At 43.4% G+C, this 13604-nt stretch overlaps 1 protein-coding gene across 5 annotated transcripts in view; it reads left to right on the plus strand.

Moving 5' to 3' along the window:
• LOC124185830 (fasciclin-2) overlaps nt 1-13604 on the plus strand; it is an 87001-nt gene that overhangs the window by 41195 nt on the left and 32202 nt on the right. For 3 of the 5 annotated variants that reach the window (XM_046576970.1, XM_046576972.1, XM_046576974.1), the window contains exons 2-3: nt 1054-1219; nt 1667-1690. In XM_046576970.1, coding sequence (XP_046432926.1) covers nt 1054-1219; nt 1667-1690 — 190 coding nt within the window. Of the gene's footprint in view, nt 1-30; nt 51-1053; nt 1220-1666; nt 1691-13604 lie in introns of those variants that run through there. The other 2 variants (XM_046576973.1, XM_046576971.1) reach the window with 2 other exon arrangements.

Genomic DNA, 13604 nt, shown 5'->3' on the forward strand with positions numbered 1-13604 from the left:
GTGTATCCTTAATTTGCTTGTACTCCTTCACAAGTATGGAACCTCCTAAAGTGAAATATTCCAGCCGTAAGACATCATCCGACTAACAATAGACTAAACAAACAGTTTCGTTAACTTGGCTCAATGTCAAGTTTACAAAAATTGCACGAAAATTTTTATCGGTGGCATTGAGAGGCTTTTTGTAATCACCGTAGAACACCGCTATCGCGTTACCCATTACTACGTGACTTTTGGGACTTGGAGTTGCTAATTATGTTAATTGCGCCTTACGCGGGCGCCGTCCCTAATTTAGTGTATATCGTATCTGAGTCACCAATTTTTATTATACACGTACGCATTAAAATCTGCAATGATGACGGGATGCAAGAAAACTTGTAAAGAATCAGGAAATCGGTACTCCGCGCAAATCGCGGTATCGTCGATATCAAAACTGCCCAATATTAATCGCCCCGAAATTAATTAATCTTGCAAAAGACAGGAGTCGTAAATTTTTAAAATAATTTGTCGAAAACGTTTCTTTGTGTTGACGTCTTTTAGAGAATTGGAACACCTGAAAACTAGAGTCTACATTTTTCAGTGCACATTTTCTTAGATCTAATTCTTTACTTTACAGATTCATACATCACGGTTAAACATAAATCAGCACTTTCGCTGATATTGACCACTAGACAAAAGTCGTTAAAAGCGCGCTTACATATAACGAGAGCTCGAGGTCTGTGCAGAATGGTGAGCAGGTTGCGTAACTGTGCACGAGGTTCGTGGGAAAGGAAGGAGATCTTTGCGCGTTGGTCATCCAACTGTACAGCAAAAAATATTTTGTAATACAGCCATGAACAAAAACGAAACTTTCACACATTTCACATGGTTGAAGTTCCTTACGTTAATGTAACGACGTATTTTGTAGAAAAATCATCGCCTAAAAGATTATTTTCAAGATGCGATACGTTAATTTCTCTATCAACGTTTTCTAACTACAAACTTATCGTTAGTTATATTTTTCTTGGCCATTATATTTGTTTGACTAATTTTTTTTTTTCAACCTGTATGTTTCAGCGTACGCAAATGCCGACCATCTAGATATATTGCCGAGTAGCGAGGTTCTAATCAAACCCATCGGATCCAGCATCCTGTTGACATGTATGCCCAACGTCACCAAACCCAATCTGATCAGCGACATGAAATGGTTCGACTCCCAGAATCGAGAGATCGAACCCTTCAGGTAACTTGTGATTGATCCAACCCTTTTTCATATGTCACGAATTACTATATGTACCCATATATATATTATATAGATGATAATTTCGTGACCATCATGCAGTTAAATAAATTTCTTTCGTCGACATAGGTCAGGAAGTGACTTCCTCCGCAATGGCGCTAAATACAACGCCTTAGACTGTAGAATGTCAAAAAATTATCCTGAAGATGGTTGGCGGACAGCCCGACCGAAACGTCGTTTGTCATATGAATTAATAAAACAATTGTCAATCCTGACCTGTGTCGACGAAAGAAATTTTTTTACATATACGTATATTATACATACATATTTGAATTTTTTTTCTTTTTTTCTCTGTATGGATTTTTTTTTTCTATCGCATTATTATTCTTATATAAATCAAAAGATAGTATGAAACACTAATGAAAAATCGTTTGTAATTTTTACAAGCAGATTAGGCGTCTTGCCAATGGAAAGGCGAGTATTGATGAAAATCAACTAATTACAATCAAATCATTATGGCAATTAAAGTTTTTTTTAACCTAACTCCACTCAAGGCGGTATGTACACCTCTGTAATCGGTTATTGTTCTATACATTGAACGGATATTGCATGTGGGGTGATTTTCAAATACTACGCTGTATGTACCCTAAACTTACTAATTTTGAGATGTCTTTTTGTGAGATAAAAATTCACTCAGTTAACGCGAGGAATTGAGTCAGACGATGAAAATTTCATTTTAAATCTCTGATTATTCAAAAATAGAATGTCTCTGATTCCGATACTCAAATTCACAAGCAGACGCAGCTGCAGTAGCTTCAAATAAATTATACTTGAGCTGTCTTTGTCGTTCCACAAAACTTGTAAACGGAGATACATTTACCCGAACACCGTATATTTTATTAAATTATATTAATATTGCAAGCTTATCTATAACGTATAACAGAAAATTATTCATTGTTTAGTCTGCGCCGACATGAAGCTGTGTGGTATACATAGATTTCAAGATCTTAGTACATAAAGCCAGTTCAACGGCTTACTTCATATTCCTTACAATAACTGCAGGGAATGGAGAATATACAACTCTTAAAACAATTATTTTTCATTGTGAGGTTGATCACCCTTGGAATCTGGTGCATAGCACTCACGAAATCTTTGCAAATCCTTTAAATTGCTTTTAAATTCTGCAATTTTTTTAATTTGGTAAATACACAACCGATGAGTGGTTAACCATTCCGTTTTCATATTTAAATAAACTACAGAATGGCAGGTCTCAATATCTGAATATGAATATAGGTGAATATTTCTAAACTTGCGTTTGGTGCTGCCTGGTTTTAATTTTCGAGCTTTAGTCATGCATCTCTTGATGTGCTGTCCAAAAATTAAAAATATTGATTAAGTTCGAAGTTAACCGCTTAGAATACCTGAGAATAAGGCTTTGAATAGAGATATCGTAATTGCACCACAGCACTCTCGCCAATCCACTTCGTTGGCATGTATGTGTAAGATACGAACCATTCATTAATTTCTCAAAACAAAATAGCACGTCTAATGTTATGGTTTCACATTTTTCATGAACCTTTTTTCATTTCATAGTAAGTTGCTCCGCATTAATCCTTCCGCTTGATTCGGATATGAGAATGTCTGAAGCACATTTTTCGCCATTTGAGAACAGTACAGTTTCTTTACTTCTGTTTCAATAAAATTGTCGAATGAATAACGGTTCAATCACCGATATCATAACGAATCATAATAGTGAAAAATATAACGGCAACGTCCAGAAAATCCCGAGGTGTACATACCCCCTTGAAATTTTCACGTTGTATAACTACTTACGGACAAGAAATACCAGTTTGGTATCCCCATTCAAATTCGTCGCAACTCATGTATGTTGTAGAACATTGAAAACTAAAACACCTATAGTTTTTTGTTTTTTTTTCATCGGCAGAAAAACGGTTTCAAGAGGTGAAAACGACTCCCAAAGGTGGGCACCCAACAGGGTGACTTCTTGATGCGCGTAATGTATTCGAACGAAACCAACGCTAAAATGTTTCTATTCACGAGTGAATCATTTTAGCCTTGGTCTCATTCAAATACGTCTAGCGCTTCTATCCGAAACTGAGAAACCACGCCATTGGGTGCGCATCTTTGGGAATTTTCACCTCTTTGAAGAGTTTTTCCGCCGATAAAAAAATACATTTGTTTTAGTTTTTAATGTTCTGCAATATACATGAGCTGTAACAAAATCGGAGGGGAATACCAAACTCATGTCTCTTGTGAGTGTTTTTCTATTGCACTGACCAATTATTCACTTACAATAATAAATTGCTCGGTTTTCTGAAGTTTTGTTGATTATATTGCCTTGTAGGTATAAACTAGCACATTTTGCCGTGTCTTATTTGAGAACAAGTGTAGATATTTTTACTATATTTTTTTTTCTCATCAACTTCATTTATCAACATTCTGTTCTCGTCGCAAACAACTTCAAATATATCTCACAATTACGTCTCAAAATTTATATTATACTGTGAATATTCCTGTTTCGCATTCACGAGAATCACAATTCATGCTATCAATATTTCCTTATTCTTCTTCATTTAATCGCATTTTTTTATTTCTTTTTTACTTTCTTGTGATTGAAGAGAAAGCATTGAAGTTGCTGAATTCAATGAACAAATTCTTTAAAAAATTTATACCTATTTTTATTGGAGATCAAAATTATGATTGCTTCAATATTTTGCCAAATACTTATGTGTCACGAAAAGTTGAACTATCTTTGTCGGTGGAGACGGAGTCTAATTCTCACCAATTTGAAAGCCATATCAAGCTGGAACCGCCACATTCGAAAATCGAAAAATTTCCTATGGAATAATTAAGGGCTAATTAGAGGCTAATTAAATGCTCTATTTTCGAATTAAATGCTCCGCGTTTTTTAAAAGAAACCTGTGGCGGTGCCAGCTTGACATAAACCTGGAACCGCCACATCGAAAAAAAACGGAAAACAAGTGAAATTTCGGAAAAGTGTTAGGGTCATAATTGAAGGCTAATTAAAGGCTCTTGGAATTGCTCATCTTTAAATTAATTGCTCGGTGTTTTTTAAAAAAAACCTGTGGCGGTGCCAGCTCGATATAAACCAGACTTGAAAAAAAACGGGAACGAGGTCAAATTTCGAAAAAGTGTGAAGGTCATAATTGAAGGCTAATTAAAGGCTCCCGGAAAACCACCCGCTCGAATTAAGTGCTCCACCCCCGGGGGTGGAAACCACCAAAAAACTAGAAAAATCCGTGTAACTCTCGGACGCAACAACTTACAGAGTTCGTACGCACGTCAAAATTACTCCAGAATTAAAGGCTCCCGGAAAACCACCCGCTCGAATTAAGTGCTCCACCCCCAAGGGGTGGAAACCACGCAAAAACTAGAAAAAACCGTGTAACTCTCGGACGCAACAACTTACAGAGTTCGTACGCACGTCAAAATTACTCCAGAATTAAAGGCTCCCGGAAAACCACCCGCTCGAATTAAGTGCTCCACCCCCGAGGGGTGGAAACCACCCAAAAACTAGAAAAATCCGTGTAACTCTCGGACGCAACAACTTACAGAGTTCGTTCGAGTGTTAAAATTACTCCAGAATTAAAGGCTCCCGGAAAACCACCCGCTCGAATTAAGTGCTCCACCCCCAAGGGGTGGAAACCACCAAAAAACTCGAAAAGTCGGTGTAACTCTCGGACGCAACAACTTACAGAGTTCGTTCGAGTGTTAAAATTACTCCAGAATTAAAGGCTCCCGGAAAACCACCCGCTCGAATTAAGTGCTCCACCCCCGAGGGGTGGAAACCACCCAAAAACTAGAAAAATCCGTGTAACTCTCGGACGCAACAACTTACAGAGTTCGTACGCACGTCAAAATTACTCCAGAATTAAAGGCTCCCGGAAAACCACCCGCTCGAATTAAGTGCTCCACCCCCGAGGGGTGGAAACCACCCAAAAACTAGAAAAATCCGTGTAACTCTCGGACGCAACAACTTACAGAGTTCGTTCGAGTGTTAAAATTACTCCAGAATTAAAGGCTCCCGGAAAACCACCCGCTCGAATTAAGTGCTCCACCCCCAAGGGGTGGAAACCACCAAAAAACTCGAAAAGTCGGTGTAACTCTCGGACGCAACAACTTACAGAGTTCGTACGCACGTCAAAATTACTCCAGAATTAAAGGCTCCCGGAAAACCACCCGCTCGAATTAAGTGCTCCACCCCCGAGGGGTGGAAACCACCCAAAAACTAGAAAAATCCGTGTAACTCTCGGACGCAACAACTTACAGAGTTCGTACGCACGTCAAAATTACTCCAGAATTAAAGGCTCCCGGAAAACCACCCGCTCGAATTAAGTGCTCCACCCCCGAGGGGTGGAAACCACCCAAAAACTAGAAAAATCCGTGTAACTCTCGGACGCAACAACTTACAGAGTTCGTTCGAGTGTTAAAATTACTCCAGAATTAAAGGCTCCCGGAAAACCACCCGCTCGAATTAAGTGCTCCACCCCCAAGGGGTGGAAACCACCAAAAAACTCGAAAAGTCGGTGTAACTCTCGGACGCAACAACTTACAGAGTTCGTTCGAGTGTTAAAATTACTCCAGAATTAAAGGCTCCCGGAAAACCACCCGCTCGAATTAAGTGCTCCACCCCCGAGGGGTGGAAACCACCCAAAAACTAGAAAAATCCGTGTAACTCTCGGACGCAACAACTTACAGAGTTCGTACGCACGTCAAAATTACTCCAGAATTAAAGGCTCCCGGAAAACCACCCGCTCGAATTAAGTGCTCCACCCCCGGGGGTGGAAACCACCAAAAAACTAGAAAAATCCGTGTAACTCTCGGACGCAACAACTTACAGAGTTCGTTCGAGTGTTAAAATTACTCCGGAATTAAAGGCTCCCGGAAAACCACCCGCTCGAATTAAGTGCTCCACCCCCAAGGGGTGGAAACCACCAAAAAACTCGAAAAGTCGGTGTAACTCTCGGACGCAACAACTTACAGAGTTCGTACGCACGTCAAAATTACTCCAGAATTAAAGGCTCCCGGAAAACCACCCGCTCGAATTAAGTGCTCCACCCCCAAGGGGTGGAAACCACCCAAAAACTAGAAAAAACCGTGTAACTCTCGGACGCAACAACTTACAGAGTTCGTACGCACGTCAAAATTACTCCAGAATTAAAGGCTCCCGGAAAATCACCTGCTCGAATTAAGTGCTCCACCCCCGAGGGGTGGAAACCACCAAAAAACTCGAAAAGTCGGTGTAACTCTCGGACGCAACAACTTACAGAGTTCGTTCGAGTGTTAAAATTACTCCAGAATTAAAGGCTCCCGGAAAACCACCCGCTCGAATTAAGTGCTCCACCCCCGAGGGGTGGAAACCACCCAAAAACTAGAAAAATCCGTGTAACTCTCGGACGCAACAACTTACAGAGTTCGTACGCACGTCAAAATTACTCCAGAATTAAAGGCTCCCGGAAAACCACCCGCTCGAATTAAGTGCTCCACCCCCGAGGGGTGGAAACCACCCAAAAACTAGAAAAATCCGTGTAACTCTCGGACGCAACAACTTACAGAGTTCGTTCGAGTGTTAAAATTACTCCAGAATTAAAGGCTCCCGGAAAACCACCCGCTCGAATTAAGTGCTCCACCCCCAAGGGGTGGAAACCACCAAAAAACTCGAAAAGTCGGTGTAACTCTCGGACGCAACAACTTACAGAGTTCGTTCGAGTGTTAAAATTACTCCAGAATTAAAGGCTCCCGGAAAACCACCCGCTCGAATTAAGTGCTCCACCCCCGAGGGGTGGAAACCACCCAAAAACTAGAAAAATCCGTGTAACTCTCGGACGCAACAACTTACAGAGTTCGTACGCACGTCAAAATTACTCCAGAATTAAAGGCTCCCGGAAAACCACCCGCTCGAATTAAGTGCTCCACCCCCGAGGGGTGGAAACCACCCAAAAACTAGAAAAATCCGTGTAACTCTCGGACGCAACAACTTACAGAGTTCGTTCGAGTGTTAAAATTACTCCAGAATTAAAGGCTCCCGGAAAACCACCCGCTCGAATTAAGTGCTCCACCCCCAAGGGGTGGAAACCACCAAAAAACTCGAAAAGTCGGTGTAACTCTCGGACGCAACAACTTACAGAGTTCGTTCGAGTGTTAAAATTACTCCAGAATTAAAGGCTCCCGGAAAACCACCCGCTCGAATTAAGTGCTCCACCCCCGAGGGGTGGAAACCACCCAAAAACTAGAAAAATCCGTGTAACTCTCGGACGCAACAACTTACAGAGTTCGTACGCACGTCAAAATTACTCCAGAATTAAAGGCTCCCGGAAAACCACCCGCTCGAATTAAGTGCTCCACCCCCGAGGGGTGGAAACCACCCAAAAACTAGAAAAATCCGTGTAACTCTCGGACGCAACAACTTACAGAGTTCGTTCGAGTGTTAAAATTACTCCAGAATTAAAGGCTCCCGGAAAACCACCCGCTCGAATTAAGTGCTCCACCCCCAAGGGGTGGAAACCACCAAAAAACTCGAAAAGTCGGTGTAACTCTCGGACGCAACAACTTACAGAGTTCGTTCGAGTGTTAAAATTACTCCAGAATTAAAGGCTCCCGGAAAACCACCCGCTCGAATTAAGTGCTCCACCCCCGAGGGGTGGAAACCACCCAAAAACTAGAAAAATCCGTGTAACTCTCGGACGCAACAACTTACAGAGTTCGTACGCACGTCAAAATTACTCCAGAATTAAAGGCTCCCGGAAAACCACCCGCTCGAATTAAGTGCTCCACCCCCGGGGGTGGAAACCACCAAAAAACTAGAAAAATCCGTGTAACTCTCGGACGCAACAACTTACAGAGTTCGTTCGAGTGTTAAAATTACTCCGGAATTAAAGGCTCCCGGAAAACCACCCGCTCGAATTAAGTGCTCCACCCCCAAGGGGTGGAAACCACCCAAAAACTAGAAAAAACCGTGTAACTCTCGGACGCAACAACTTACAGAGTTCGTACGCACGTCAAAATTACTCCAGAATTAAAGGCTCCCGGAAAATCACCTGCTCGAATTAAGTGCTCCACCCCCGAGGGGTGGAAACCACCAAAAAACTCGAAAAGTCGGTGTAACTCTCGGACGCAACAACTTACAGAGTTCGTTCGAGTGTTAAAATTACTCCAGAATTAAAGGCTCCCGGAAAACCACCCGCTCGAATTAAGTGCTCCACCCCCGAGGGGTGGAAACCACCCAAAAACTAGAAAAATCCGTGTAACTCTCGGACGCAACAACTTACAGAGTTCGTACGCACGTCAAAATTACTCCAGAATTAAAGGCTCCCGGAAAACCACCCGCTCGAATTAAGTGCTCCACCCCCGAGGGGTGGAAACCACCCAAAAACTAGAAAAATCCGTGTAACTCTCGGACGCAACAACTTACAGAGTTCGTTCGAGTGTTAAAATTACTCCAGAATTAAAGGCTCCCGGAAAACCACCCGCTCGAATTAAGTGCTCCACCCCCAAGGGGTGGAAACCACCAAAAAACTCGAAAAGTCGGTGTAACTCTCGGACGCAACAACTTACAGAGTTCGTACGCACGTCAAAATTACTCCAGAATTAAAGGCTCCCGGAAAACCACCCGCTCGAATTAAGTGCTCCACCCCCAAGGGGTGGAAACCACCCAAAAACTAGAAAAAACCGTGTAACTCTCGGACGCAACAACTTACAGAGTTCGTACGCACGTCAAAATTACTCCAGAATTAAAGGCTCCCGGAAAATCACCTGCTCGAATTAAGTGCTCCACCCCCGAGGGGTGGAAACCACCCAAAAACTAGAAAAATCCGTGTAACTCTCGGACGCAACAACTTACAGAGTTCGTTCGAGTGTTAAAATTACTCCAGAATTAAAGGCTCCCGGAAAACCACCCGCTCGAATTAAGTGCTCCACCCCCAAGGGGTGGAAACCACCAAAAAACTCGAAAAGTCGGTGTAACTCTCGGACGCAACAACTTACAGAGTTCGTTCGAGTGTTAAAATTACTCCAGAATTAAAGGCTCCCGGAAAACCACCCGCTCGAATTAAGTGCTCCACCCCCGAGGGGTGGAAACCACCCAAAAACTAGAAAAATCCGTGTAACTCTCGGACGCAACAACTTACAGAGTTCGTACGCACGTCAAAATTACTCCAGAATTAAAGGCTCCCGGAAAACCACCCGCTCGAATTAAGTGCTCCACCCCCGGGGGTGGAAACCACCAAAAAACTAGAAAAATCCGTGTAACTCTCGGACGCAACAACTTACAGAGTTCGTTCGAGTGTTAAAATTACTCCGGAATTAAAGGCTCCCGGAAAACCACCCGCTCGAATTAAGTGCTCCACCCCCAAGGGGTGGAAACCACCAAAAAACTCGAAAAGTCGGTGTAACTCTCGGACGCAACAACTTACAGAGTTCGTACGCACGTCAAAATTACTCCAGAATTAAAGGCTCCCGGAAAACCACCCGCTCGAATTAAGTGCTCCACCCCCAAGGGGTGGAAACCACCCAAAAACTAGAAAAAACCGTGTAACTCTCGGACGCAACAACTTACAGAGTTCGTACGCACGTCAAAATTACTCCAGAATTAAAGGCTCCCGGAAAATCACCTGCTCGAATTAAGTGCTCCACCCCCGAGGGGTGGAAACCACCAAAAAACTCGAAAAGTCGGTGTAACTCTCGGACGCAACAACTTACAGAGTTCGTTCGAGTGTTAAAATTACTCCAGAATTAAAGGCTCCCGGAAAACCACCCGCTCGAATTAAGTGCTCCACCCCCGAGGGGTGGAAACCACCCAAAAACTAGAAAAATCCGTGTAACTCTCGGACGCAACAACTTACAGAGTTCGTACGCACGTCAAAATTACTCCAGAATTAAAGGCTCCCGGAAAACCACCCGCTCGAATTAAGTGCTCCACCCCCGAGGGGTGGAAACCACCCAAAAACTAGAAAAATCCGTGTAACTCTCGGACGCAACAACTTACAGAGTTCGTTCGAGTGTTAAAATTACTCCAGAATTAAAGGCTCCCGGAAAACCACCCGCTCGAATTAAGTGCTCCACCCCCAAGGGGTGGAAACCACCAAAAAACTCGAAAAGTCGGTGTAACTCTCGGACGCAACAACTTACAGAGTTCGTTCGAGTGTTAAAATTACTCCAGAATTAAAGGCTCCCGGAAAACCACCCGCTCGAATTAAGTGCTCCACCCCCGAGGGGTGGAAACCACCCAAAAACTAGAAAAATCCGTGTAACTCTCGGACGCAACAACTTACAGAGTTCGTACGCACGTCAAAATTACTCCAGAATTAAAGGCTCCCGGAAAACCACCCGCTCGAATTAAGTGCTCCACCCCCGAGGGGTGGAAACCACCCAAAAACTAGAAAAATCCGTGTAACTCTCGGACGCAACAACTTACAGAGTTCGTTCGAGTGTTAAAATTACTCCAGAATTAAAGGCTCCCGGAAAACCACCCGCTCGAATTAAGTGCTCCACCCCCAAGGGGTGGAAACCACCAAAAAACTCGAAAAGTCGGTGTAACTCTCGGACGCAACAACTTACAGAGTTCGTTCGAGTGTTAAAATTACTCCAGAATTAAAGGCTCCCGGAAAACCACCCGCTCGAATTAAGTGCTCCACCCCCGAGGGGTGGAAACCACCCAAAAACTAGAAAAATCCGTGTAACTCTCGGACGCAACAACTTACAGAGTTCGTACGCACGTCAAAATTACTCCAGAATTAAAGGCTCCCGGAAAACCACCCGCTCGAATTAAGTGCTCCACCCCCGGGGGTGGAAACCACCAAAAAACTAGAAAAATCCGTGTAACTCTCGGACGCAACAACTTACAGAGTTCGTTCGAGTGTTAAAATTACTCCGGAATTAAAGGCTCCCGGAAAACCACCCGCTCGAATTAAGTGCTCCACCCCCAAGGGGTGGAAACCACCAAAAAACTCGAAAAGTCGGTGTAACTCTCGGACGCAACAACTTACAGAGTTCGTACGCACGTCAAAATTACTCCAGAATTAAAGGCTCCCGGAAAACCACCCGCTCGAATTAAGTGCTCCACCCCCAAGGGGTGGAAACCACCCAAAAACTAGAAAAAACCGTGTAACTCTCGGACGCAACAACTTACAGAGTTCGTACGCACGTCAAAATTACTCCAGAATTAAAGGCTCCCGGAAAATCACCTGCTCGAATTAAGTGCTCCACCCCCGAGGGGTGGAAACCACCAAAAAACTCGAAAAGTCGGTGTAACTCTCGGACGCAACAACTTACAGAGTTCGTTCGAGTGTTAAAATTACTCCAGAATTAAAGGCTCCCGGAAAACCACCCGCTCGAATTAAGTGCTCCACCCCCGAGGGGTGGAAACCACCCAAAAACTAGAAAAATCCGTGTAACTCTCGGACGCAACAACTTACAGAGTTCGTACGCACGTCAAAATTACTCCAGAATTAAAGGCTCCCGGAAAACCACCCGCTCGAATTAAGTGCTCCACCCCCGAGGGGTGGAAACCACCCAAAAACTAGAAAAATCCGTGTAACTCTCGGACGCAACAACTTACAGAGTTCGTTCGAGTGTTAAAATTACTCCAGAATTAAAGGCTCCCGGAAAACCACCCGCTCGAATTAAGTGCTCCACCCCCAAGGGGTGGAAACCACCAAAAAACTCGAAAAGTCGGTGTAACTCTCGGACGCAACAACTTACAGAGTTCGTACGCACGTCAAAATTACTCCAGAATTAAAGGCTCCCGGAAAACCACCCGCTCGAATTAAGTGCTCCACCCCCAAGGGGTGGAAACCACCCAAAAACTAGAAAAAACCGTGTAACTCTCGGACGCAACAACTTACAGAGTTCGTACGCACGTCAAAATTACTCCAGAATTAAAGGCTCCCGGAAAATCACCTGCTCGAATTAAGTGCTCCACCCCCGAGGGGTGGAAACCACCAAAAAACTCGAAAAGTCGGTGTAACTCTCGGACGCAACAACTTACAGAGTTCGTTCGAGTGTTAAAATTACTCCAGAATTAAAGGCTCCCGGAAAACCACCCGCTCGAATTAAGTGCTCCACCCCCGAGGGGTGGAAACCACCCAAAAACTAGAAAAATCCGTGTAACTCTCGGACGCAACAACTTACAGAGTTCGTACGCACGTCAAAATTACTCCAGAATTAAAGGCTCCCGGAAAACCACCCGCTCGAATTAAGTGCTCCACCCCCGAGGGGTGGAAACCACCCAAAAACTAGAAAAATCCGTGTAACTCTCGGACGCAACAACTTACAGAGTTCGTTCGAGTGTTAAAATTACTCCAGAATTAAAGGCTCCCGGAAAACCACCCGCTCGAATTAAGTGCTCCACCCCCGAGGGGTGGAAACCACCAAAAAACTCGAAAAGTCGGTGTAACTCTCGGACGCAACAACTTACAGAGTTCGTACGCACGTCAAAATTACTCCAGAATTGAAGGCTCCCGGAAAATCACCCGCTCGAATTAAGTGCTCCACCCCCGAGGGGTGGAAACCACCAAAAAACTCGAAAAATCGGTGTAACTCTCGGACGGATTAAGTTAGATGATCTTTGGAGGCGTTACATCAATCTCTCAATCATAGGCTCTCCGCTGCACAGTCCAAAAGTTTGTGTTTCAGAAAATCCATACAAGTTGACGTAATCCGTTCTAATTTCCAGATTTCGGTCACTTCAAAACAATGCATTATTGAATCGTCTCTGAAAACAGAAGAATTTTCAACAACACAAGCCCTACAAAAATCAGTAGAGAAATTTGAGTGAATTTCAGGGTACACGAAATTCTCAAGTGTTCAGTTGATCTCATGTTCTGTCAACGATCAAACCGATCATTTTGTACTGTTAGTAGTACAAAAGAATTCAAGTTTCACGGGACCGTTTTGCAGTAAAGTTCACTACTTCGTCGCTATCAGGAATCATGATACCCCGTTTCAATCCATGATTCCCGAGACAATTTTAAATAGAGTAATTTCTGGTTTTGCCCGTAACTTCGTGCTGGTGTATAAATGTGGAGTGCCATTGGATCAGGTGTCAACATTGTTGAAAATTGATCTTCGCTCACAACTTTGCTACGATAATGTGTTCTGCCCGTATAAGCCATTCACCGTCATCCAAAACATATTTCACTTCACGTTGACTTGGTTCATTTCCGACGTTATCGCCCCTGATCCATTGAATTGAATCCACCCATGAATCAGAATCGTAAATCAGTAATAATTAATAATAAAAATATCAGTAATAAAATATGAATTAATCATGATCACAAAAATGCAGGTGAACAGAGGGTATTTCGACAATTAGCAAAAAAAGCTTGTCAATGCGCAAGCGCTTCGAGTA

This window comes from Neodiprion fabricii, chromosome 6 (genome assembly GCF_021155785.1).
Source record: "Neodiprion fabricii isolate iyNeoFabr1 chromosome 6, iyNeoFabr1.1, whole genome shotgun sequence".
NCBI lineage: Eukaryota > Metazoa > Arthropoda > Insecta > Hymenoptera > Diprionidae > Neodiprion > Neodiprion fabricii.